The following is a 22,376-nucleotide window of genomic DNA, read 5'->3' on the forward strand; positions in this document are numbered from 1 at the left end:
CACTATGGACCACTCACGCGGTCCACAAGCTTTCACATAAGCTCGTGGACCGCAATGCTTAGAACACATCCCTAGCTGTTTGTTCAAGTTTTCGTTTCCCACCGAGTTGGGCGAAAACGAAAAGCTCACTTTCCCCTCAAATTTGCAAAATAAATTTTCATGAAAAATTATTTTACGTTAAATCAAACACTTGAAAATTTATTTTCAAGCCCCAATTTTTTTTTTTTTGCCACTTTTATGTGAAATTAACTAAACACACCCTTACCCAATTAATAAAGCAGGTTATGTGTTGTCTCTTTTTCCAAGAAAAAAAAAGTATTTTGATATTCGATCGAATTGTATTACAAGCTAACCAATAAATAGACAAAAATTATATGAAACGTATATAAACTATAGGTCATTTGAATTTGATTATTCAATATTTTAAAATTTAATTTAAATTTTACTTTCTAGTCTTTCAATTTTTTTTTGAGTCAGTTAACAACACTTTGACTCTGAAATTTAAATTAATTATTTACTTTAATGAACTTATATTTGTAAGAATTATATGAAATATATTAACAAAATCTGTAAAGATAAACAACGCATTCAAAATTTGAATCCAAAGGTATATTGATCTCGAATTGAATAAATTGAAAGGTTGAGCAATAAAATCAAAATTTTCAAAGATTAAATAGTCAAGTCAAAATGATCCATATATAATTCATACAAATTCCATACTTTTTTACCTCAATAACAATAAAAAGAGTTATCAGTTAACTCAACTTTCCAGATATAATATTTGCTTGTGAAATAAAAAAAAAAAAAAAATTGACAATAGGAAACAAAGGCCATAAAATTTTCATTTCTAGTTAGACATGAAAATCTGATACATTGAAATTTGATGGTTCTCCTGAGAATCTAACAGTTTCAAATTTATGGTAATTGAAGCCTCATATTCTTAATTTCTTGCATTTTATTCAGATAATATGTACAAGTGAGGATTACATGTATTCAACCATTATTATAACCACAACATGATCACCACTATATATTATCGCCATCGTCGCTCCCGCCACCGTCGATATGGAAACATACCATTACCGCCGCCGCCGCCACCGTCGCTGCCACTACAATCGTTATTTTACTGTAACCACTATTATCACATATTATCTATCTAGTATTCACCGACCGTCCCTAGAGCAAGTGGCAAAAAGCTTGGTGGTTGGTATTCGAGACCCAAGTTCGAATCCTAGTTGATTCATATTTTCAGCTAAGTTTATTTCTAAATGAAATAAACGAAGCGAGTAGCGTGCTACCTATCTCTCTCAAAAACCGTCTCTTGGACCTTTGGTGAGATCGAAATGAGCGGTAACAAAANAGGCTCTAAATACCAAATAAATCATTTCATATATTAATATTCCATGCTTAATTAGATCAATCATTAATGCATGCTCGCCCTTTGTATCCAGGTAATCAATTCTAACTCGTTCGACACCTTGATTAACTTGTTTCAACAATAAATTATGTTATCTTAATCCTATTTTCAAAATTGCACATAGTAATATAAAAATTAAGCGTCGTACTATGGCATTTATAGATTGTTTAAAAGGTGGCATGAACCATATGGAAATTTGTTGAGTGCGTGAGATTCCCATTGCAGAGCATCATAATAAATAAAAAGTTTTATGTTCCCGAAGATCAAAAGGCATCATCCCGCAACCCAAGAACTAACTAGTGAGGGAAAGAGACACAGAGGTGGGCTTTAAAGTTCCTGATAACAATATATATAAATATATATATGTGTAGGAGATTAATTGTTAATTGTACGTAGAATATTTAAGCCTAAGCTCCATTCAAGGAAATATTTAAGTTTAAATGCATTCAAAGATCGTTTTCTTTAGTTCTTGGGCTAAGAGCTCGAACTTAATTATTTTGATACCTAATGGGGGGTTAAAAGCTGTGGAAATATATTTGTATTCGAAGGTCGTTTCCTTTAACCACACAGGTATTGGACTTGGTTAATAGAAATGCTACAGATTACGAACCAAAGGTTTCTTCTTCACATCCTTTTCGCATGTTATGTGAGTTTTACAACTCTTTTTTATACTACACTATTTATTTGTGCTAATGTGACAATTTCTTAGTAATTAATCATTAGTGATACTATACTCTCTCATGTATTCTATAGTTATTTATTAACATGTGAATGTATATGGATGGTTTTAATTAAATCGAAAGAGTGATGCAATGGAGGCATAAAATAATAATTGTAATAATTTCAAAAGGCTAAATATAGAACTATCACATCACCATAGCTAACAAATCACAAGATTGTAGTCTTAACTTCAATAATAAATTGTAACATTCTTTTGTGAGTTTCATTGTGAAAAATTTTACCACATGTAAGAGAGTACATATAGAATTGCTTGTATATGAATTAATGCATCTTCCTCTTTTTCCCCCCACGCAACAAAAAGCTACCCTATACAACACTAAAACAATGAATACTTGTAGACCCATACAAACGCAAAGTACCTACTCTCATCCTCCTCCCTAGGCTCATATATGGAGATGCTCAAAATAAGAACACTTCATAGCACCTCACGGTAAATATCACATGTTTCTCCCTATAGAATGCTAGGTTGGAGAAAGCCAAACACTATTCCCTGCACAAATACACTGGCGCTTTACCTATTGTTTCAAATTCAAACCCCTCTTGATCTTTCTTGTTGACACAAATGGTAAAAGAAAAGAAATATACAAAGGCATTCAAATTTAATAGAGCAAAACAACCAAGTTATAGCTTAAGCCATCTAAGAAAATCATAACCACAGACCACAGTACCACAGTATATATACATTTAGCTTTAGATATATAACTTTAATTTACACCCTTCAAAGGAAAAGGGGGGGAAAAACTTACACTGTGATTTTATGGAAATTAATAAACTGCATGTTCTTCTCTCAGATTAACAAAATCAAAATCACTAATCAACAAAGCTTGTCTATATGTTAGGCCTGGACTTTGTGGATGGTATTGTTTCCCTCAAGAGTGTTACATTGCACATCCATAATATAGATGCGGGATGTGTTCTCTCTCTCTCTCTATATATGGAATATGCTGAATTTCGAAAGTTGATACATGATGCAACCACACACACTTCAAAGAAGTAGATATATATCATCTGCACAGGAGAGAACAAAAACATTTCAAATACACTGAACTGCTACAAGAAATTAACATTTCAAACTAACACAATGAATGGCTATATATTAGTTTACTTTTTTTCTTTTTTCCTTTTTGATGAAAATGGATGGCTATAACAATACAACTGCCATGTACAGAATCTCACTAGCAAATTCACTTTTTGCTACCTGCTAGATTTACTAAACCCCTCTTTTTCTTTCAGAAAGCAGAAAAATAGCAAATACATGTGGTTTTAGAGAGAGAGAGAGAGAGAGAGAGAGAGAGAGAGAGAGAGAGAGTAGGCCTGAGAATAGAGAGTCAACATAGAAGGACTACCAAGGTAGACTATCAAAAAGCCTGTAAAAAGTGATGTTGAATGACCTCCTCCTCTATTCATTCCTTCAAAAAAAAATATATGTTGCATCACATGAGAAGGAAACTAACACACGGCAAAGCAAACTGATGAAGCAAAGCCAGGATAGTACTGTTAGTTGTTTCTTCAAGGTGGAATTGACTACTCACTGCAGAAAACTCAATATACCAGTGGATCTACTACTACAATAGATTTTTAACTCGTAGAATAACCTAAAAAACTAAGGGGGAGTAAAAATGGTAGTTTGATAACTGCTGGATTATAACCAGCTTTTTCATGGCCTCGAGATATGTTTTCTTTCATTTGATTACCTATTGCATGATGAAGATTTAGGAAAGAAGAAACTAACATTTTGATCACTTAGAAGGATATCATAAAGAATGTTTGGTAAGAAATAATCAGGGCTCAGGAATAAAAATTACTCAAAAAAATAACAAAAAAAAAAGGGGCATGAAAATAGCAGCAGAAAACGAAAGCATGAGAGAAAGGAGAGAGAAGATCCTGCAATCAAGGGGTAATGATGATCTTTTTCACCTTCCTGTCAGAGAGCAAAAAAGAGATCAGAAACTAAACACCACCAAAAGGAGTAGAGAGAGAGAGAGAGAGAGAGAGAGAGAGAGAGAGAGAGAGAGAGAGAGTGTAGGTGTGTGTTTATGTGTCAAAACCCACCATCAGTACACCAATCTGTTCCCTTTCCTCTACTGATGTACATAGTCATCATGAAGCAATGANAAGAAATAATCAGGGCTCAGGAATAAAAATTACTCAAAAAAATAACAAAAAAAAAAGGGGCATGAAAATAGCAGCAGAAAACGAAAGCATGAGAGAAAGGAGAGAGAAGATCCTGCAATCAAGGGGTAATGATGATCTTTTTCACCTTCCTGTCAGAGAGCAAAAAAGAGATCAGAAACTAAACACCACCAAAAGGAGTAGAGAGAGAGAGAGAGAGAGAGAGAGAGAGAGAGAGAGAGAGAGAGAGAGAGAGAGAGAGAGAGAGAGTGTGTAGGTGTGTGTTTATGTGTCAAAACCCACCATCAGTACACCAATCTGTTCCCTTTCCTCTACTGATGTACATAGTCATCATGAAGCAATGATAGCTAAAAGTAGACTTATTAGCAAAATCATGACCAAAATCAAGAGAACCCAAATAGCTAGGGAACAAATAGTTATGCTTTCTCTCTCTCTCTCTCTCTCTCTCTCTCTCTCTCTCTCTCTCTCTCTCTCTTCCTAACTAAGGTATGATTTCTCACTACACACACACACACACACACACACACACACATATATATATAAATATATACCTGCATAATCCGAGAGGCATGGAGTTGATTCGGATAAACTAAATTAACCAGGAAGCTAGTGACCCATGCATCGCATGGAGTTGAAGATATCGGAAGCTATTATGATTGGGGGGAATGAAGCCTGGTCCGAGATCCAGAAGAACCAAAAAAAAAAAAAAGAAAAAAAGGGAGAAAAACTGTTATGGCGGCCTCGAGCCAGACAACATTCCCCTCAAAGAAAAAGCTTCCTCTCTTCTTTCTCCCCTTCCTCTCCTTCTTCTTCTGCATATCTCCCATGGAAGTAAGTCACAGCTGCTTTTAAGGAGGAGATAAGAGCGTGGGTGGGTATGTATAGATAGATAGATAGAGAGAGATAGAGAGATAGAGAGAGAGAGAGAGAGAGAGATGGACATGAAACAGTGGAGGGGGTGGTCATGATGGGTGAAATGATTACACCTCTGAGGTCAGAGTTTGAAGAGAAAAACGATAAATAACATTAAAGAGAGAGAGAGAGAGAGAGAGAGAGAGAGAGAGAGAGAGAGGGAAAGAGAGCAGTCATCATCAATTCATCATCATCATCATCATCATCTAGAAACCCTAGAGAGATCGAGGAAGCAGAGAAGCGGAGCGAAGGAAACGGCCATGGTGGATTCCGTCGTCTTCGTGCTAACGGCGCTGCTCGTCGCCGTCGCCGCCGCGGCCTTCGACGTCCCGGCGATCCCGTTCGACGAGGGATACTCACAGCTCTTCGGCGAGGGCAATCTCGTCCGGTCCCCCGACGGCCGGAGCGTCCGCATCATGCTCAACCGCTACTCAGGTGTTGTTCTATAAACCTGCGCCCTCCCCTCCTTCTCCTTCCTCTCTCATCTATCGTGCGCCGTTCGCGTTCTAATTTGCTTTTTTGGGTTTAATAATTTGGGTTTAGGGTCGGGATTCATATCGTCGGATTCGTACCTCCACGGATTCTTCAGCGCCTCCATCAAGCTCCCCGCCGGTTACACCGCCGGCGTCGTCGTCGCCTTCTACGTGAGCTCTCACAAACTAGAGTAGTAGTTTCTCCTCTCTTTTTTTTTTAAAAAAAAATTTAAACAAATAAATGAATGGAGAAATTGACTAGTTTGCCCTGTTTTTCTCACTCCCAAAATGTTTCCATACGTAACTGTTGCAGTTTTTAATTAACTGAGTTATTACGCGTAGTCCGCGTAATAAGATTCATGCGTTAATCAAGTAGAAGCCAGGATGGTCCGTTTCATGAGCCGCGTTATCATCTTCTTCTTCTTCTTCTTCTTCTTCTTCGTCTTCTTTTTTTTTTTCTTTTTTTTCTTATAAGCCGCGAGAATACAACTACTAGTAATGGGCACATGGGTGTGTGGTAGTGCCAATGGCTGCGGCGTAGAATATTCGCTGCCATGTTAGTTCCGCGTAATTAATTTTTAATTTATTAACATGTAAACTAAATAATATTATTTAAAAATAAATAAAATAATCGTACGAGTATTAATCAATCAATGAATTGCTTATGTGGGTTAAGGGAGATTAAATTAACGTTCTGGGGGTTCAGTTACTAACTTAATCANAATAATTTATGAGGACAAAGAGTTTCATACTCATAAGAGTATAGTAGCCCTACTCTCTCTCTCTCTCTCTCTCTCTCTCTCTCTCTCTCTCTATATATATATATATATATATATAACTAGGCTGAAATGCTATCAATAGCACCAAGTTATTGGTGCTATTAGGTTTTCGACCCTTGGATGAAGAAATGTACGGTTAAGATGATGTGGGCCCTCTAAGGTTGAGTAAATTATTGGTTGAATTGTATAATCTAACGGGTAAAAATAGTCAAAGAAAACTCGGTAGCACCAAGTGCTTGGTGCTATCAATAGTATCCCAGCCGAACTCTATATATATATGAATTAGGCTGGAATACTATTAATAGTAAAACACTTTTTTTGCTATCAAGTTTTTAATCTTTGGATGAAAAATTATAGGGTCAGGATGATATTAGTCGGTTAGAGTTGAGTGGTCCCCATAGGGTTGAGTGGTCCTCACTAGGTTATAGTATTTAATCCAATGGTTAGAAATAATGAAAAAGTTGATCCAAAAGCTAAAAAACTGATAGCAACAATGTGTTTTTGCTACTAATAGTAGCACAGTCAAATCTCTCTCTCTCTCTCTCTCTCTCTCTCTCTCTCTCTCTATATATATATATATATATATATATATATATATATATATACAATTTCTAGTAGGTTAGGTGCTAGAGTAAAAATTAAGTTTTGACCATCAGTTTTAATTTACGTTAGTCAAAATATCACCTTACGACACAGAATTAATCTTAACATCCTCACTCACTCACGACCTTACGACCTCTCAGAACGGAAGGAACTTAATTGGACTCGACTCTAATACCATATATTAGTCAAAAAATCAAGCGTGTAGAAAATGGCTCGTGATTAGTTTAATTAGTTACAACATTTAAGGGCTTAGGTGTTTAGTTTGGAAACCTAGCTACAAGCCCATTTATTTTGACATATATATGTTACATCTTCGAGATTATAAATCACGCTCAACAGCTAATGTTGTGGACCAGGTAAAAATAATAGTTTTTGCCTCACTCTTACCTCATGATTTGGTCGAATTTATTTGTTGGTATTTGTTTTTGCTGTTGTCGTGGGATTATAAAATGGAAATGTAGTGACTACTTGGTTTTGGCTAGAGGTAGGATGTTAAGATGTTTGGGCAACATACATATTGGGAGATTCTAGCTATGGTTTTAAAAAAAATGTAGACATGTAATTTAAAAGCTAATAACCTCTCATTGCAAGAAGAATTTTTTTGGATATATTTCCCAAATAAATTGCTAAGTTCTGTTTTTCTTTCCTTCTTTTCTTATACTAGCTTAGTTTAACAATTTTGCAAAAGTCCAATTCGCGCAAACAATTACTCTATATATAAAGAGTTCGTAGGTTTAAATCCTATTTTTGAGACGCAGAAGCTAAAATCAGAACTGATCCGATCTCTAAGATAATAATCTAGGTAATATCAGCTCAGCGATGTTTTTATCTCGACATACTATGCAAGCAACCAGTATCCCAGTAAAAGTAACCAGCATCATAATTACTTAATTACGGAGAATCTAATAATAGTACCAACTTGCTTTTTTTTCTTTGTTTTTTGTTATTTCTCTTTTCTCTTTTTCTATTTCTCTCTTGCTGAATTTTCAAAATCGAAGAAACAAACAAACCTTGGAAGGCCCTCGTTTGCTGCATTACTGTTTAACTTGAAGACAAACTGCAAAGCCACGTATCCGATCATTAAGAGAGAGAGATTTGTTTTTTTTTTTTTTTTTTTTGAGTATATATACCACGACACATTAAATTAAATGCAATTTGTTTTAGTTCAGATCGACTCTCTAAAAGTTTTATACTGATCAGACATTTCGCATTGAATAGAACTTCTAACTAATGGCTGTATAATTTTAGGTTGGTTATAAGTATAGCGACGAAATGTGAAAGTAAAATATATGATTCAAATGAAATTACTGTCACAAAATAGTTGATTAGTACGTTATCTATATATATATATATATAGAGAGAGAGAGAGAGAGAGAGTTCGGCTACTATATTTTTATGAGTCACAAAATAGTTGATTAGTACGTTATATATATATATATATATAGAGAGAGAGAGAGAGAGAGAGAGAGAGAGAGAGAGAGAGAGTTCGGATACTATACTTTTATGAATACGATCATCTTTGTACTCATAAGTTATCTTTGATGATAGAACTTTCGAATCAACGTTCTATACTTATCCAGAACATTTAAAACTTTTAAAAATCAAATTTCATAATTTTTCGACATTATTTACCTTACGATCAAAATATCACAAAATTGATAATTTTTAATGGCAAGTATGGAATACTTACTTGTTTAACGGTGTAAAAGAATCGGAATTGATTGAATTTTTGATACAAAATTATATTAACTATCTAGATAAAGATCAGTAACTCCGATCTTAAATTGAAGGATCCGATCATTCAGTTTTAGGATGTCGTTCGATTCTGACCATTCATTTTATGCCTGCTTTATGGACTTTATTATGTTTTCGAAAAACTACGAAATTTATTTTTTAGAAGTTTTAAATAGTATAGATCATATTTAACGGAGTGGATCGTTGATTCGGAAGTTCCATCATCAAAAATAACTTATGAGTACGAAAGACTCTACGAAGGGCGCGCTCTATACTCATAAGAGTATAATAGCCTACTCTCTATATATATATATATAGAGAGTTCGGCTGGGATACTATCGATAGCACGAAATATTTTGTGCTATCAAGTTTTCTGTCGTTAAATTTACCTCTTTTATCATTTTCATCTGTTCAATTATACTATTCAACCAACCACCCACTCAACTCTAGAAGGCCCACATCATCCTAACCGCACATCTTTTAATCCAAGGGTGAAAATCTTAATCGCAACAAGTTATTGGTGCTATTAATAGTATTCCAGCCTAGTTCATATGTATATATATATATGAAACAACTTAGTTTACTATTGATTTGTTTTTTTTATAATAGAGCTTTCAAATCGACGATCGGCACTGTTTAATATGATGTAGATCATTTAAACTATTTAGAAATCAAATTTCATGCTTTTTTTATATCACTAACCGGGCGATCAAAGGGTCGCAAAATTTATAATTTTGATGGCCGATATAGTGCGTTTGCTCATTTAATATTACAGAAGAGTTCAAATCAATTAAATTTTTGTTAAAAAATTCTTTAAACTATTAAAAACAAGATCTAGAATGTAGATCTTAAATATAAAAATTTTACCATCGATCACTTTTTAAACTATATTCATTTTTACTCATTTATTTTTTGTTCACTTAATGGACAAGAAAATTAATAATATTGAAAAAACGTGAAATTTGATATCCAGATAGTTCAAATGGTTTAGATCATGTTTAACAGTGCCGATGGTCAATTTGGAAGCTCTATCATCGAAAAAAAATTCATAGTAAATCGAGTTATTTACTATCAATAGTATTCTATCAAAACTCTCTCTCTTTAAATATATATAGTATAGAGCTACTATACTATCAGAAGTATAGAGGGTCCGGTGCTTTCGACTTTTTGATTCTTAGATCAAGAACTGTACGTTTGGGATGATTGTGGTCTCTCTATAATTGAGTAGTATCCCTAGGATTGAGTGGTCCTCACAGAGTAATAGTATTAATAAAAAAATTAGAAATAATCAAAAAAATTATTCTAATAGTCAAAAAATCGGAAGTACTAAATTCTCTATGTATGCTTCCGATAGTACTGTAGCGCTCTCTCTCTCTCTCTCTATATATATATATATAGAGAGTTCGGCTGGGATACTATCGATAGCACGAAATATTTTGTGCTATCAAGTTTTCTGTCGTTAAATTTACCTCTTTTATCATTTTCATCTGTTCAATTATACTATTCAACCAACCACCCACTCAACTCTAGAAGGCCCACATCATCCTAACCGCACATCTTTTAATCCAAGGGTGAAAATCTTAATCGCAACAAGTTATTGGTGCTATTAATAGTATTCCAGCCTAGTTCATATGTATATATATATATGAAACAACTTAGTTTACTATTGATTTGTTTTTTTTATAATAGAGCTTTCAAATCGACGATCGGCACTGTTTAATATGATGTAGATCATTTAAACTATTTAGAAATCAAATTTCATGCTTTTTTTATATCACTAACCGGGCGATCAAAGGGTCGCAAAATTTATAATTTTGATGGCCGATATAGTGCGTTTGCTCATTTAATATTACAGAAGAGTTCAAATCAATTAAATTTTTGTTAAAAAATTCTTTAAACTATTAAAAACAAGATCTAGAATGTAGATCTTAAATATAAAAATTTTACCATCGATCACTTTTTAAACTATATTCATTTTTACTCATTTATTTTTTGTTCACTTAATGGACAAGAAAATTAATAATATTGAAAAAACGTGAAATTTGNAGGTAAACGTATTGAGGTAGATAAATTAAAAAAATTCAACCTGAGGCCTCATTCATGGACGGCACAGTAGTAGGCGACTAGTGAGTAGTGATCGAACTGTATGTACGTGACTCAAAAGGAAGCGCTTTTCCGCGTGCGCGCGCATTCTCTCCAGAAACCCCCCCTCTTCTCCTCCTCCTCCTCCTCCTCGTACTCCTCCCCCGGGTTTGATTCTGCAATAAAAATTCAAAAGCTAGCTCCTACCACGGTTTTTGCTGGGAATCCGCTCCATGCAATACATGTATAATGTATTCCCCCCAACCCCACCTCTCTCACCTCTCTACGAAGAGAATAAATATTTCTTGTCTTGTGGCGAAGGTAAAGCTGCGGGAGTTGTTGTAAAGGCTCGTGGGCATGCAGCAGGCAGACATGCATCTTAAATGGCTTCTTGGACGAACGGTACCTGATCCCTGATCCCTGCCTGCTGCATGCTGGGCCTGCCAACTTATTAAATACAAAGTAAATATTATTATAAGATGAATACGACGCGCGCACACACACACACAAAGAGACTAAGAGAGAGAGAGAGAGAGAGAGAGACGCACCTGTTTCAAAAATATTTGGCAAAGAGAAAATTCTGAAGACAAAAATATGATTTTATTTGAACAGCAAAAGCTTCAGACGCTCTTCTCCTTCAAAGCAACTATTTTACAAAAATAATAAATGTCGAAAATAGAGACAGGAGTAAAGCCAAATGAGCAATATAGTGGGGGGAGAAGAAGTCTCAGGGTCTGTTTTGACTTGTGCTACAGCTGCTGCGTGCAAACGCCTTGCTTTCCGTTCCGTGGGATTGTAATATATGTCCACAATCAAACGCGGTGTTATACTTTGACCGCGTGCGAGTTTGGTTTGCCTCGGGGACATATTTACGATACGAATTATAAAATTTTATCCAATGATGTACTACTGTAAATAGAATAATGCGATACATCTCCCTTTCTTTTTTTTAACAATTTTTTAAAAAATGAACTCATGGGGTTGAATGGATTAATTTATTTTTGGACTTAAAAAATTCATACGTACCAACAAGTAAAATTCAGAGATACTTTAATATTGTTATGTAAGGTTTAAAAAATTGAAATTTTACGATCTAATATTTTGGTTTTTTTTTTTAAAAAAAAGGAATAAAATATATCATGTTTTGCTAGAATCGAGCAAAGAGAATGATGCCAAGCTGAATACGAACTACGAGAGCTCGCGTATCTGTGTGTGTACATTGAACTCGGGAGTCGGGAGCCTGATAGATGACCTGGAAAATAAAGCTGTTAACTTGAAACGCTTTAGTACTTCGTGAAAATATAAAAGGAAAATAAAAAGATACATCTTTACCTTCCTACGAAAGAGGAAAACAAGAAGAATGATATTAACAACCATAGATTGCAGTGTCTTGTTGTATTATGTCACATAATAAAGTAGAAATATTCAGAGGAAAAATCCACGATATCACCCTTTGTAGAGTGGAGACTACTAACTAAAGGCGGTAGAAAATGAAAAGTTCGGTGTTACAACTAGAGTTCCAGGTGATGATAATCTTCTATAGTACAAGTACATGTAGGCAGTCAATCGGTTTTTAGAGCGAAGTGAAGTCCATAAGAAAAAATAGAACCCTGCAATATAAGGAAGAGGAAACAGGCTCCAATTGACAACAAAAGTATGGTACACCAATCACGGAGAAAAAGCAGAGGGTAATCACGCATTATGTCCTCAATCACTCAAAATATACAGAGACCATTGATCAGGAAGACGATGCTCCGAATGTTTCACCGCTAGAACATACCTCACAATTGGTTGTTAGAAGTGAAAGGCGAGCACGCACTAACCTTGGAGAAATTCTCACCAAGTTGAAAAGATATACGGATTTTACAGGCGCTCTTTGGCAGGGCGGCCGATGAGTCTACACTGCTCAGGTAGCAAATGACATAGGACATGGCCCTTCACGCGGAGAAGCTCTCCATCAATGCCGCACCCGTTGTGTGTGGTTGCGCCTGGCCTGAGCTTCAGCGACTTAACCTGCCACGAAAGCATGTTAAAGAGCATCGCTCTTGACTGTTTGAAGCTGAGGGGAATAAGCAAAAGAAAAAGATTATCATGCTAAGCCGAATATTAATGTCATCCACTGCCATTATCATGTTGGAAATTCAAGAGTAATAGCATGGTTGCTCTAGAGAAAACTAAGGTCTTGGTTGACAAATTGATCTACAAAATACAAAAGAAAATTGATATGATAAAAACCAAGGAGAGCCACAAAGACAAATTCTGTGCAATGGCAGGAGTAAAGCTGTAACATACCTTAACATACTCGACATAGGGCAGAGAGAGGTGGCGGCCAAACTGCAGCATGATAAAAAATCTCAACAACCTGAACCTTCCACTTCCACCAACTAATAGCAAGTCCAAAGTATTGTCATCGTGCTCAGCCTTTGGTGCCACAACCTGAGAACTCAAACTCTGCACTGTCCTGCATGAATGGTTGCACACCAAAACACCAAGGAAGTGTCCTTTCCTAACAACCCACTTCTCATCCAAATTTGGCACTAGTTCCTTAATTATTCCGAGCTCAATGTCATTAGATGGCGATGGTGGACCTAGCTCAATAGGATTGTTGTTCTCCCAGTTTGGCTCTGTATCCCACTTTGGCTCGGTATCCCACTTCGGCTCGGAGTCCCAGATAGGTCCGGGATCTGAGACCGTCGAAGAATTGTCTTCTTTGTCGTGCAATGATGTTGCTTGCCAAGAGGATCTCGAATCATTTGCAGCAGTTGAGCCAGTCCATGCTCTTTCTGTCCTTGATCTCGACCTAGTTCTCGGCCAGTTAGGGTTTGCAGAAAGGTGGGGTTGGGGGTGAAGAACTTCTTCAGGTTCGGATACTACATTACTTCTCCCTAACGATAAACGCTTTGATTTTGGATCAAGCCCACGTACATACTCGGATGGCTCGTTGCTTGCAAGTGTGCTGCTACCTGTTGTATCTAGGTCGCCTCCTGACATTCTACCAGGAGTCATAATGGAATCAATGCTGGATAAACTTGAAGCCCGGGGAATGCCCTCTGCTCTCGACCTTTGCATTATGTCCGTGTAGAAATCAGACAAATCTTTTTCCTTCTCTTCTGAAACTTTATTCTTGGCATCGGGTGGTTCCTTTGACATCGGAAGATACTCCAAGTCGAAGTTGTACTTTGGTAAACACAGGAATTTCAGAAAGCCAGCCACAAAATAGCGGAGAGGGCCGAAACGCTTCTGGTATTTCTCTGAAAGTTCCAGGACTGCAATGAAACAACAGATCGACAGAGTTACACGAGGATTTCCACATTCAATCGCAATAGCATATGATGACAGGTCGACGATCAAGATAGGTGAATTTCTTACATGAGCAAGTAATTGCATCTAAAAGGGATAAGTACGATCAGAATCTCTATGTGTGAAAGGAAGAACAGAGTAAAAGCAACATCACTTGTAGATTGATGCCAAATCTATGTCAAGAAAAATTAATCTGACTAACTCGGTACAAAATAGAAAATCTGTAAGCAGTGGTAGCCTGTTGCCAAAAAGTCAATACCAACCCAAACACTGAAGGAATTTCAAAGAACTTTGATGATATATAAAATATGCACTCATCCAGGTAATCAGAAAAATCAACACTTGTATGCAAGCCTATAATGATAAACTGCAAAGCTACATTAATATCAAAACATTCTTGACATAGCCACTTAAGACTGACTTAACCATAAACTCAACACAGTTCCAACCAAATCTGAACTATGAGACATCCAATGTTGATATCCAATCCTAATAACCACATAGTTCAGCTGTATTACTTTGAAAACAAAAGGACCACCTATAATTCAGCCTCATTTACCAGGAGTTATGGCATGCAAAAAATAATGATTAAGCACATCATAACTTATTAACTTACGATCAAGTTTTGTAATGTTGAGAAACTGTATTATTCAAAAAAAAGCACAAAATGACAGCTGGAGAGAATAGTAGGCTATACTTGTTGTAAAATGCAAAGTTGATATTGATTATTCCAAAAGAAGATAAGAAAGTGAGTAAGTTTTGAATCTGCAAAATACAAAAAATAAAAATAAAAATAAAAACAGAAAACAAGAAGCACAATGATCTCGTTACCATCGCTAAGAAAGCCAAAGTATGAGACAGTTGCACCATAGTGGACAACTCCACTTTGAATCCATTCTACAGCCAAAACATCTGTAGCAGTAAGCCCTCCCTGTAACCAACAAATAACACAAGATAAATAAGCAAACAATAGTGTAAAAAGATTATCAAAAATATAGATTGTAAAACAATACAAAATAAAAGCTTGCATTACTTCGATTACTCCAACAGGTAAATGACAAACTGATTGGAAAGTGTCTAAGGCTATAAAGCAGTATGGAGCATCCAAACAGTCAGAGAGCAACGCAATGCCATTTGAATCAAATTTAAGAAGGCATGCCCCTAATTTAATTAATAATTAACGATAACTTTATTCCTATCCATTGAAGGTCTAGTTCCATCATCCCTCACTATCTCTCATAATCAGGGCATCTTTTCTCTACAGGCCGGTGAGACAAATAAAATAGCTTCAAGTTCTCTTGCACTTAGCACTGGTAACAAAGCTCAAGAAAAGACTTGGTCAAGCTGTGGATAAGCTGGGAGAAAACCTCCTTGCACATGATTTTAAGAACCTAGATACATTTAAAATTTCCATTGAAATTCAAAGATTAAATTCACTAGATTCATCAGATATAAAGACAATTCTGTCTGGGCTCTGTAGTTTTGAATCAAGTTACTTCAAAGTCAATGTTTAAACAGCAAGCATGACCCAGAGATATGGAAAGCAAACATTTCAAGGTAGATTGATGAAAGTATGAGTGAAAGTTCCTTAGGCATCTAATTGACGGTGTACTGACGCATGGCTACATCCATAGGTCCATATGACAAGATGTTTGGTTGGTGCATTATGTGCTGCTGTAGCTGAACAACTAGTATAGAGTTAACTGGGTCTAAGGCGGTTCAAACATGAATTGAGAATGGTATGATGATAAAATGAAGATTAGGTCATTTTCCATTGGAGAAGAGTGTTCTTTTTAGAAATAATTAAAATAAAAAAAAATATATAATAAAATATAATAAAAAAAGAAAATAATAAAAAAATAATAAATATAAAATATAATAAAATAATATTACAAAATTATTAACTATTGGTTTCTCCTTGATCCTAGCCAAACAGGGATTCTGATGTTCTAATCGACTGGAGGATAGTTATTAACTATCATTTATAATGTGGTGATGTATATTGAGCGGGGGATATTGGCATTAACAATTATAGTCAAGGCAGCAAAATGGTACCTATGAAAGGGGGCACTTAGCTGTTTATGCACCAGTTAGGCCTTCAGACAAACTGCGTAATAACTAAGGTGCTTAACTGAGTGAAATTTAAAAAAAAAAAACCTTCAGACAAACTGCGTAATAACTTAGGTGCTTAGCTGAATGAATTTAAAAAAAAAAATTGAAATATTGATCAAAAAGTCAAATAACTTGAATTGATAAAAGCTCTCTTAAATTACATACATATTGGGAAAGACAGAAAGCAAGAAATACATCTTGCAATAGCGTTGACCAAGATGATATAAGTGACATCTAAGACAATATTTACCCTCACAATAGCCATTGCAGCAGAAATTGGATCTCTCACTCCCAAGACAGTCCAGACAAGCGAATTGTCAGAACCAGCAGGAATTATCCCAATTGGAATAGAAATAGCTTCCTTCTGATTGTCTCTACTGAGAAGACCATTAAGCACCTGCACAGGATTCAAATTGTCAATGTTACAATATATCGGAGTAATCCTAGGTCATATTTTCATCTTACTCATGAAATGAGGAAAACAGTCAGACATACATAGAAGTAGCTATATGAGACAAGGAGCAAGAAGCGGAAAACCTGACATGCGCAATGCACAGAAACAAACAGCAAAACGGAGTATTTCTTAAAGGCAACATGAGTAAATCCCGAGACATTAATTGTTAATCATGAATAAGAAGGAAGAGATGATCAAACTAACAATTGATATGAGAAAAACCAATTGCAAAAACAAAAATGAGCTCTTGCAGTGTAAATCATTCCAAATGACGGTACAAAAAATTTACCTTCTTCGTCACTAAAGAAGGACTAATAATTTTAAATTTCTAGAATCCTCTTTGATGTCTAGTAAAAATGATATCTTATCCAGAGATTTGCTTCCATCTTTGAAGGCGACTAAACCACAAAGCCAAATAGCTGTAACTCCGATGCAGTTAAGGAACATTTAAGCATATGGTAGTCATGAAGTGTCAGGCTGAAGGATCATGCAAGAATCTACCAATCTCTCACAACATGTCAAAACTGGCCGACAGCAATTATTATTTAACGGCAATTATTCTTTGATGCATGGCTCAAGAGGAGTAATGCTTGAAATGCAATGTTATAACCCATGTAGCAGTAATAGTTTACCTCATTGACAATTCCATCACCCCCTACGCAAACAATTCCTGAAAAAACAGGAAAGAAAAACAAAGCGAACTAAAAAGTAAAAACACAGGATCAAGAAGTCAGAAATTCCTGTCACAAGATATTGAGCTAATAATATCTATACCATCTGGGCAAGTGCTGAAATCCACAGTTGAAGCAAGAGTTTTTGCATGACCTGCAGATGACGTTTTAACTATTTCCATGTCAAAACCTGCAAGCTGTCACAGTTTATGATATTATTAGAACACAAGCTCAAAATCTCGAGAATGGACCATATAAGCAAAATGCAAATGCCCAAAAATATAACTAAATTAAAGTTAAATATACCTTAAAAATTGGCTCCACCTTGCCATGAAAAACCTTACTAGATCGACCATGTCCAGAACGAGGGTTCAATATAACAAGAATCCTTGGTGGACTTCTACATTTAATATGTGGATAATCAAACAGAGGGTCACTTGCAATAGTGTCAGGACCTTGCTTTTTACTGACCATGGGGTGCGGTAAGAATCTAATAAAACAATGCTGATCTGCAAAGCCACTGACCCACATAAGGGCTTCCTCTGATGTAGAAGCCAAAAAACGGTAGTCTTTTTGAATTCTTTTAGGTTTTATAAAACAAGATAGCCCATATGACCTTTTCTTAACAGGGTATGCATGAACAGTGAATTGCCGGAGACCAGCATTATAAGACACCTGCCAGAGAGTACAACATTGATTTATACAACCATAGATTCACCCAGATCACAAAGCACTCGCAGAATTTAGTAAAATATTACAATCACAGATTCACTCAGATCTCGAAGAACTTACAGATATGACATCTTCAAGGCTCAGCATGTGAGAACCCCATATTAGGGCTTTGCTTGTGAGTCTTGCATCGACACAATTAGCGGTTGCAGATCCTGACCCAGATTGATCATCCGAAGTGGTACTATTACTTTTCTTATCTAAAACAAGCTTCCCAGAATAAACTTCATATCCCAACAAATCAGACTTCTCATCTCCTATATCAACTTTGTGCTCATGTGCCTTCAACTTCTCCGGATCTTTATTGGCAGCATCGGCATCTTTTTGCTTCAACGGTTTTGCCTTGCTTCTTTTCTCTGGAAATACAGTAGGAGAAGAATGCTGTCCGGCTGCTGTTTGTAAGCGTTTACTACTCATACGACGAACAGACTGCTGGAATAATCCTCTTGGGGAAGAGACATTCTGATGGTGATGGTCAGACTTCTGCATTTCTTTCTCTTAAGCAAAAGCCCAGGACATGAGTGCAAATGAGCAAATTCTATACAAAGGCAATGGTAGCTTATACGTTACAAACAGGATGAATCCCAAAAGCCCATGAAAAACCGCCTGCATAATAGCAAAACCTGCATCAGGTTGTATTGTACCAGGTTTAGTCTATGAAATATATTTTTTTTAAAAAAAGGCTAATGCTTTACTTCACATATAGTAAATATATATACATCCAGCATACCTATTTGCAGATTATGAAGGATTAAGACACAGATTCTCTGAGTAGTAAAAGATTATGAAATTGTTGTCACTAAGGCGGTGTTTAGTTTGGTTCCATGTAAAAGAAGTCCTAAAACAATTTTTGCACTGAATACGAGTTCTCCAAATGTTTTGAATGAGCCAAATATCTAAACAATGTATTTCCCTTATTTTAGAATAAAAAGGAAAAGCAGGATGCAGAAAGAAGAAAATGCTAACTTCAAGGACAGAAAGGCAATATCCTATAAGAACCTTTCATAATAAGATCCTTCCATTTTAGGACACCATGCAAAAAAGCAGACAATGGAAAATACATGCAAACAGTAGTTGCAGGGGAAAGATTAGAAGTCTTAAGAAATTCAAAAGTCTCAATCAACAAAATATCTCAATCCCTTCCAACCTACCTCCACCTAACGAAAGATTCTTTTTAAACAATTATCTAAAATACAGAACAAAAGACTATTCTATATATATCTACAACTATATTTATATATAAGCTAAACAAATTATTCTTGAGCAAATCAATTTGGTGATTTCTTCTCATCCTTAATTTAACTCACATACCTTTCAAAAATTTTCGCATAACCTTTTATATACTATTTACAATCAGATGACAAAAAGAAGGGTAAATTGAATGGCCGATAACTGTATAGCCCAATATTTCAATTTACTCCCAGAATTTCTCAGTCAATCACTTAATGCAATGGATTTTCTCATTTATCGAAATACCATCCTTAGCTACGACAAATCAGAAGTCTTTTCGGCTGCCTTAAATCCTAAAAATATCAACAGATTGGAGTTGTTCTTAAATATGTTGCTTGGAATCATTAGTTAATTTCAATTGATTCGCAAGGATTTGGCAGAATTTCCTTATAGTGTGACTCGATCCCATCCAATTCCCAAAATTGAGGTCGGATTTTGTGCAAATTCCTTTGCTTAGTGCTGCATCATCAACAAACCCTAATACCCCTTCTTTAAATAGAGCTATATATCTTCCTTCCTACATAACTACGGTAGATTATAAAAATTAACCACATTGAAATGATTTCCTACCTTTCCCCAAACAAGAAAACACGATAAAATTCAATCGGGCTCCAATTTATCGCAAACAACATTTCTAAGAAGATTCAACTGAATTCTTCTAATCCGAATCCCACTTGAATTCAACTTACATTCGATTTCACCGATAGAGCAAAAAATAGTAAAAATACCTCGTGAAGAACAACAACACCAACAGATCCGTCCGATCCCAAAATGATCTAACAAATCAAGAAAACGAGCTAAAAATTAGATTGAAACCCCACACCTCACTCAAAAAAACAAAAAAGGAAGCAAAAAGAAACGATTAGATCTACAAAATTACCCCAAAAAAAAGAGAGAAAACATAAAAAGTAGGGATCGGTTTAAAGAAGAGTAAAGCTAGAACCGATCCTACAACCAGCGAGAGATCTAAATTACCCGATTAGGATATTGAGAGGTGAAGATCGGGGAATGGCGAAGTGAGGGAACGACGAATCGATCGGAGAGAGAGAGAGAGAGAGAGGTGGGGAGGGGTGGGGTTCGAAGAGGGGGTTGATTAGGGTTTGTCGTGGGGCGTAAATGTGGTCGAGTTGAGCCGGGCCTATTTACAACCCTCCTGCCTATGCGGTTCGGATCAGACCGGATCCGACTCGAAGAGTAGGTGTGAACGTTGGGGTTCCGTTTTAGTAGGTGTTTAAAAAAGTTTAAAAAGGGAAAAAAATTTACCAGACCCCTATATTTTGGCTACTTACAATTACCCACTTAAATTTTGAAAAATGCTCTGAATGGTGGCTTCAAAAGTTACCCAGTTAAGAACCGCACGATACAACAAGTATAAAATATTTTTTTTAAAAAAAATTTAAAATAATATTATAATATTTTAATTTAAAAAAATATATAGTGATAATTAGTGGTGGGAGCATGATTAGTTAGACTTAATTTGGTATTGAGGTCTATCTAACGCATAAAATAGAGTTGTGAAAAAAACATATATGAATATGTTTTTACGTTATGATTGTAAAAAATACATTATAATCGACTCATTGCGATGCCGATATGCTGAACGAAATATTATGTACAAAATTAAATAAGATATTTTTTCAACGTACTTTCATACCACATAACTTAATTTTTTCATAATTTTAAACAAAGCTTTAGGCTGCTACAGAGGGACGGCGTTTTGGGTCGACGTTGAATTCGCGCATCCCTGCCAACGAGGAGAAAGATTAAAGATTTTTAAGGTTGGGTTTTGCTCGTCTCGGAAAGCGGGAGTTTGGGGTTTTTCATTGGATGTGGACACGTCCACCAACACGCTTTATAACTTTGTATAAAATAAAACAAAATCTTTAATATGTTATTTTAGTAACTTGTCATCTAAACCGTATTATTTTAGTACCTTATATATTTTTTTTTGTTATTTTTTTTGTTAATATTTTTATTAAATCAATAAAAAAGTTAAAATTATAGGATAGTAAAATAAAAATTTCGTAAATCATATAATATTAAAGTGAATATTCGATAAACCACATAAGGTACCTAAAGTTTTTTTCATATATTTTAATAAAAAGTTAAGAGAAACTAACAGAAAGAGAAAAATAAAATCATAAAATGCTAAGATGATGCATTTTAAACTACGAGATACTAAAATAAGAAAGCGCCGAACTATAGAAAAATATTTGAAGTTTTTTTCTAAAACAAAAGGAAAGATCTGTGGAGACCCTTTAAATTTTAACTCCTTTGTAAATAGATACTTAAGGTTTTAATTTTAATAATAATCAAATTTTTAAGATTTAATTAATAGTTTAAAAGCTTGTTTTTAAATTAAAGTTACTAATTATATAGTTGTTTTGGTTGATATTTTGCTTATAATTTTATAAAACTTCAAAAGGAAAATTTTCTTTCATTTAAACATATAAAAAAAGAAAATAAAATTGAAGTTAGGTATATTCTTTTCTGCGAATATTCTCATGCCTAATTATCAAATTGAAAGCAAAAAAAAAAAATTTAATTGAAGTCGATCTTTCAAGATTGTGTGCACGATATGTTATGCGATCAAATTAACTATTTAATTCATAAGCTAGATCGAAGAGAGTAGTCCATTAACCTACTTGGTAAAGTTTAAGATATTTAATTGCAAAAATTGTACTTCAGGCACATAATAATTAAACACTATTGCACTTATACAATAATTTAGTATATTGATAAAAATGTATATAACTCATCTGAAATATAATCCATTTTTATCCAATTATTTAATCTTTAAAAATTTTAATTTTTACCGTGAGTCATTTAATGACTCTTAAATTTTATAAACGAACTTGATTAGCATATTGATTGTGATTTATGCACCTATAACTTCATCAAAATAAGAAATAGCTCTAAAATTTGTATTGAAAGAGCCATCAAATGGATTATATTATATAAATTGAATGGCCAGATAACAAAATTTAAAAAGTTAAATAGTTGAAT

General features: G+C 35.0%; 2 protein-coding genes and 1 long non-coding RNA gene across 4 annotated transcripts; 1 reads left to right on the forward strand and 2 right to left on the reverse strand.

Moving 5' to 3' along the window:
- Positions 2,725-4,247, reverse strand: LOC109714270. Its single transcript, XR_002217299.1, has 2 exons — positions 3,505-4,247; positions 2,725-3,166 (listed from the first exon to the last, which is right to left on the reverse strand). It is a non-coding gene; the product is annotated as an uncharacterized LOC109714270 (long non-coding RNA).
- Positions 5,357-5,899, forward strand: LOC109714269 (probable xyloglucan endotransglucosylase/hydrolase protein 29). The gene is made up of 2 exons (XM_020238811.1): positions 5,357-5,638; positions 5,747-5,899. Exons 1-2 carry the CDS (start codon positions 5,464-5,466, stop codon positions 5,869-5,871), a joined length of 300 nt encoding a protein of 99 aa, XP_020094400.1. The 5' UTR covers positions 5,357-5,463; the 3' UTR covers positions 5,872-5,899.
- Positions 12,238-20,451, reverse strand: LOC109713861 (sphingoid long-chain bases kinase 1). Of its 2 annotated transcripts, none has more exons than XM_020238116.1 (10): positions 20,346-20,451; positions 20,099-20,146; positions 18,204-18,746; positions 17,718-18,086; positions 17,515-17,608; positions 17,373-17,410; positions 16,537-16,683; positions 15,006-15,105; positions 13,167-14,140; positions 12,238-12,887 (listed from the first exon to the last, which is right to left on the reverse strand). In XM_020238116.1, the coding sequence occupies exons 3-10, from the start codon at positions 18,627-18,629 to the stop codon at positions 12,738-12,740; spliced, it is 2,298 nt and encodes a 765-aa protein (XP_020093705.1). In that variant the 5' UTR covers positions 18,630-18,746; positions 20,099-20,146; positions 20,346-20,451; the 3' UTR covers positions 12,238-12,737. The 2 variants fall into 2 exon arrangements, with proteins under 2 accessions (XP_020093705.1, XP_020093703.1); XM_020238114.1 differs by having other exon boundaries at positions 18,204-18,763.

The sequence above is a fragment of the Ananas comosus genome, linkage group 8 (genome assembly GCF_001540865.1).
Source record: "Ananas comosus cultivar F153 linkage group 8, ASM154086v1, whole genome shotgun sequence".
NCBI classification, from domain to species: Eukaryota; Viridiplantae; Streptophyta; class Magnoliopsida; order Poales; family Bromeliaceae; genus Ananas; species Ananas comosus.

Bases quoted from the DNA above. Each gene is read 5' to 3' on its own strand.
- LOC109714269 (XM_020238811.1), top strand. From the start codon at position 5,464: ATGGTGGATTCCGTCGTCTTCGTGCTAACGGCGCTGCTCGTCGCCGTC. The intron at 5,639-5,746 runs GTGTTGTTCTAT...ATTTGGGTTTAG, and splicing joins CATGCTCAACCGCTACTCAG to GGTCGGGATTCATATCGTCG.
- LOC109713861 (XM_020238116.1), bottom strand. From the start codon at position 18,629: ATGCAGAAGTCTGACCATCACCATCAGAATGTCTCTTCCCCAAGAGGA. The intron at 15,106-16,536 runs GTAAATATTGTC...TGTTGGTTACAG, and splicing joins CTGCAATGGCTATTGTGAGG to GGAGGGCTTACTGCTACAGA. The intron at 14,141-15,005 runs GTAACGAGATCA...GTTTCATTGCAG, and splicing joins CTTTGGCTTTCTTAGCGATG to TCCTGGAACTTTCAGAGAAA.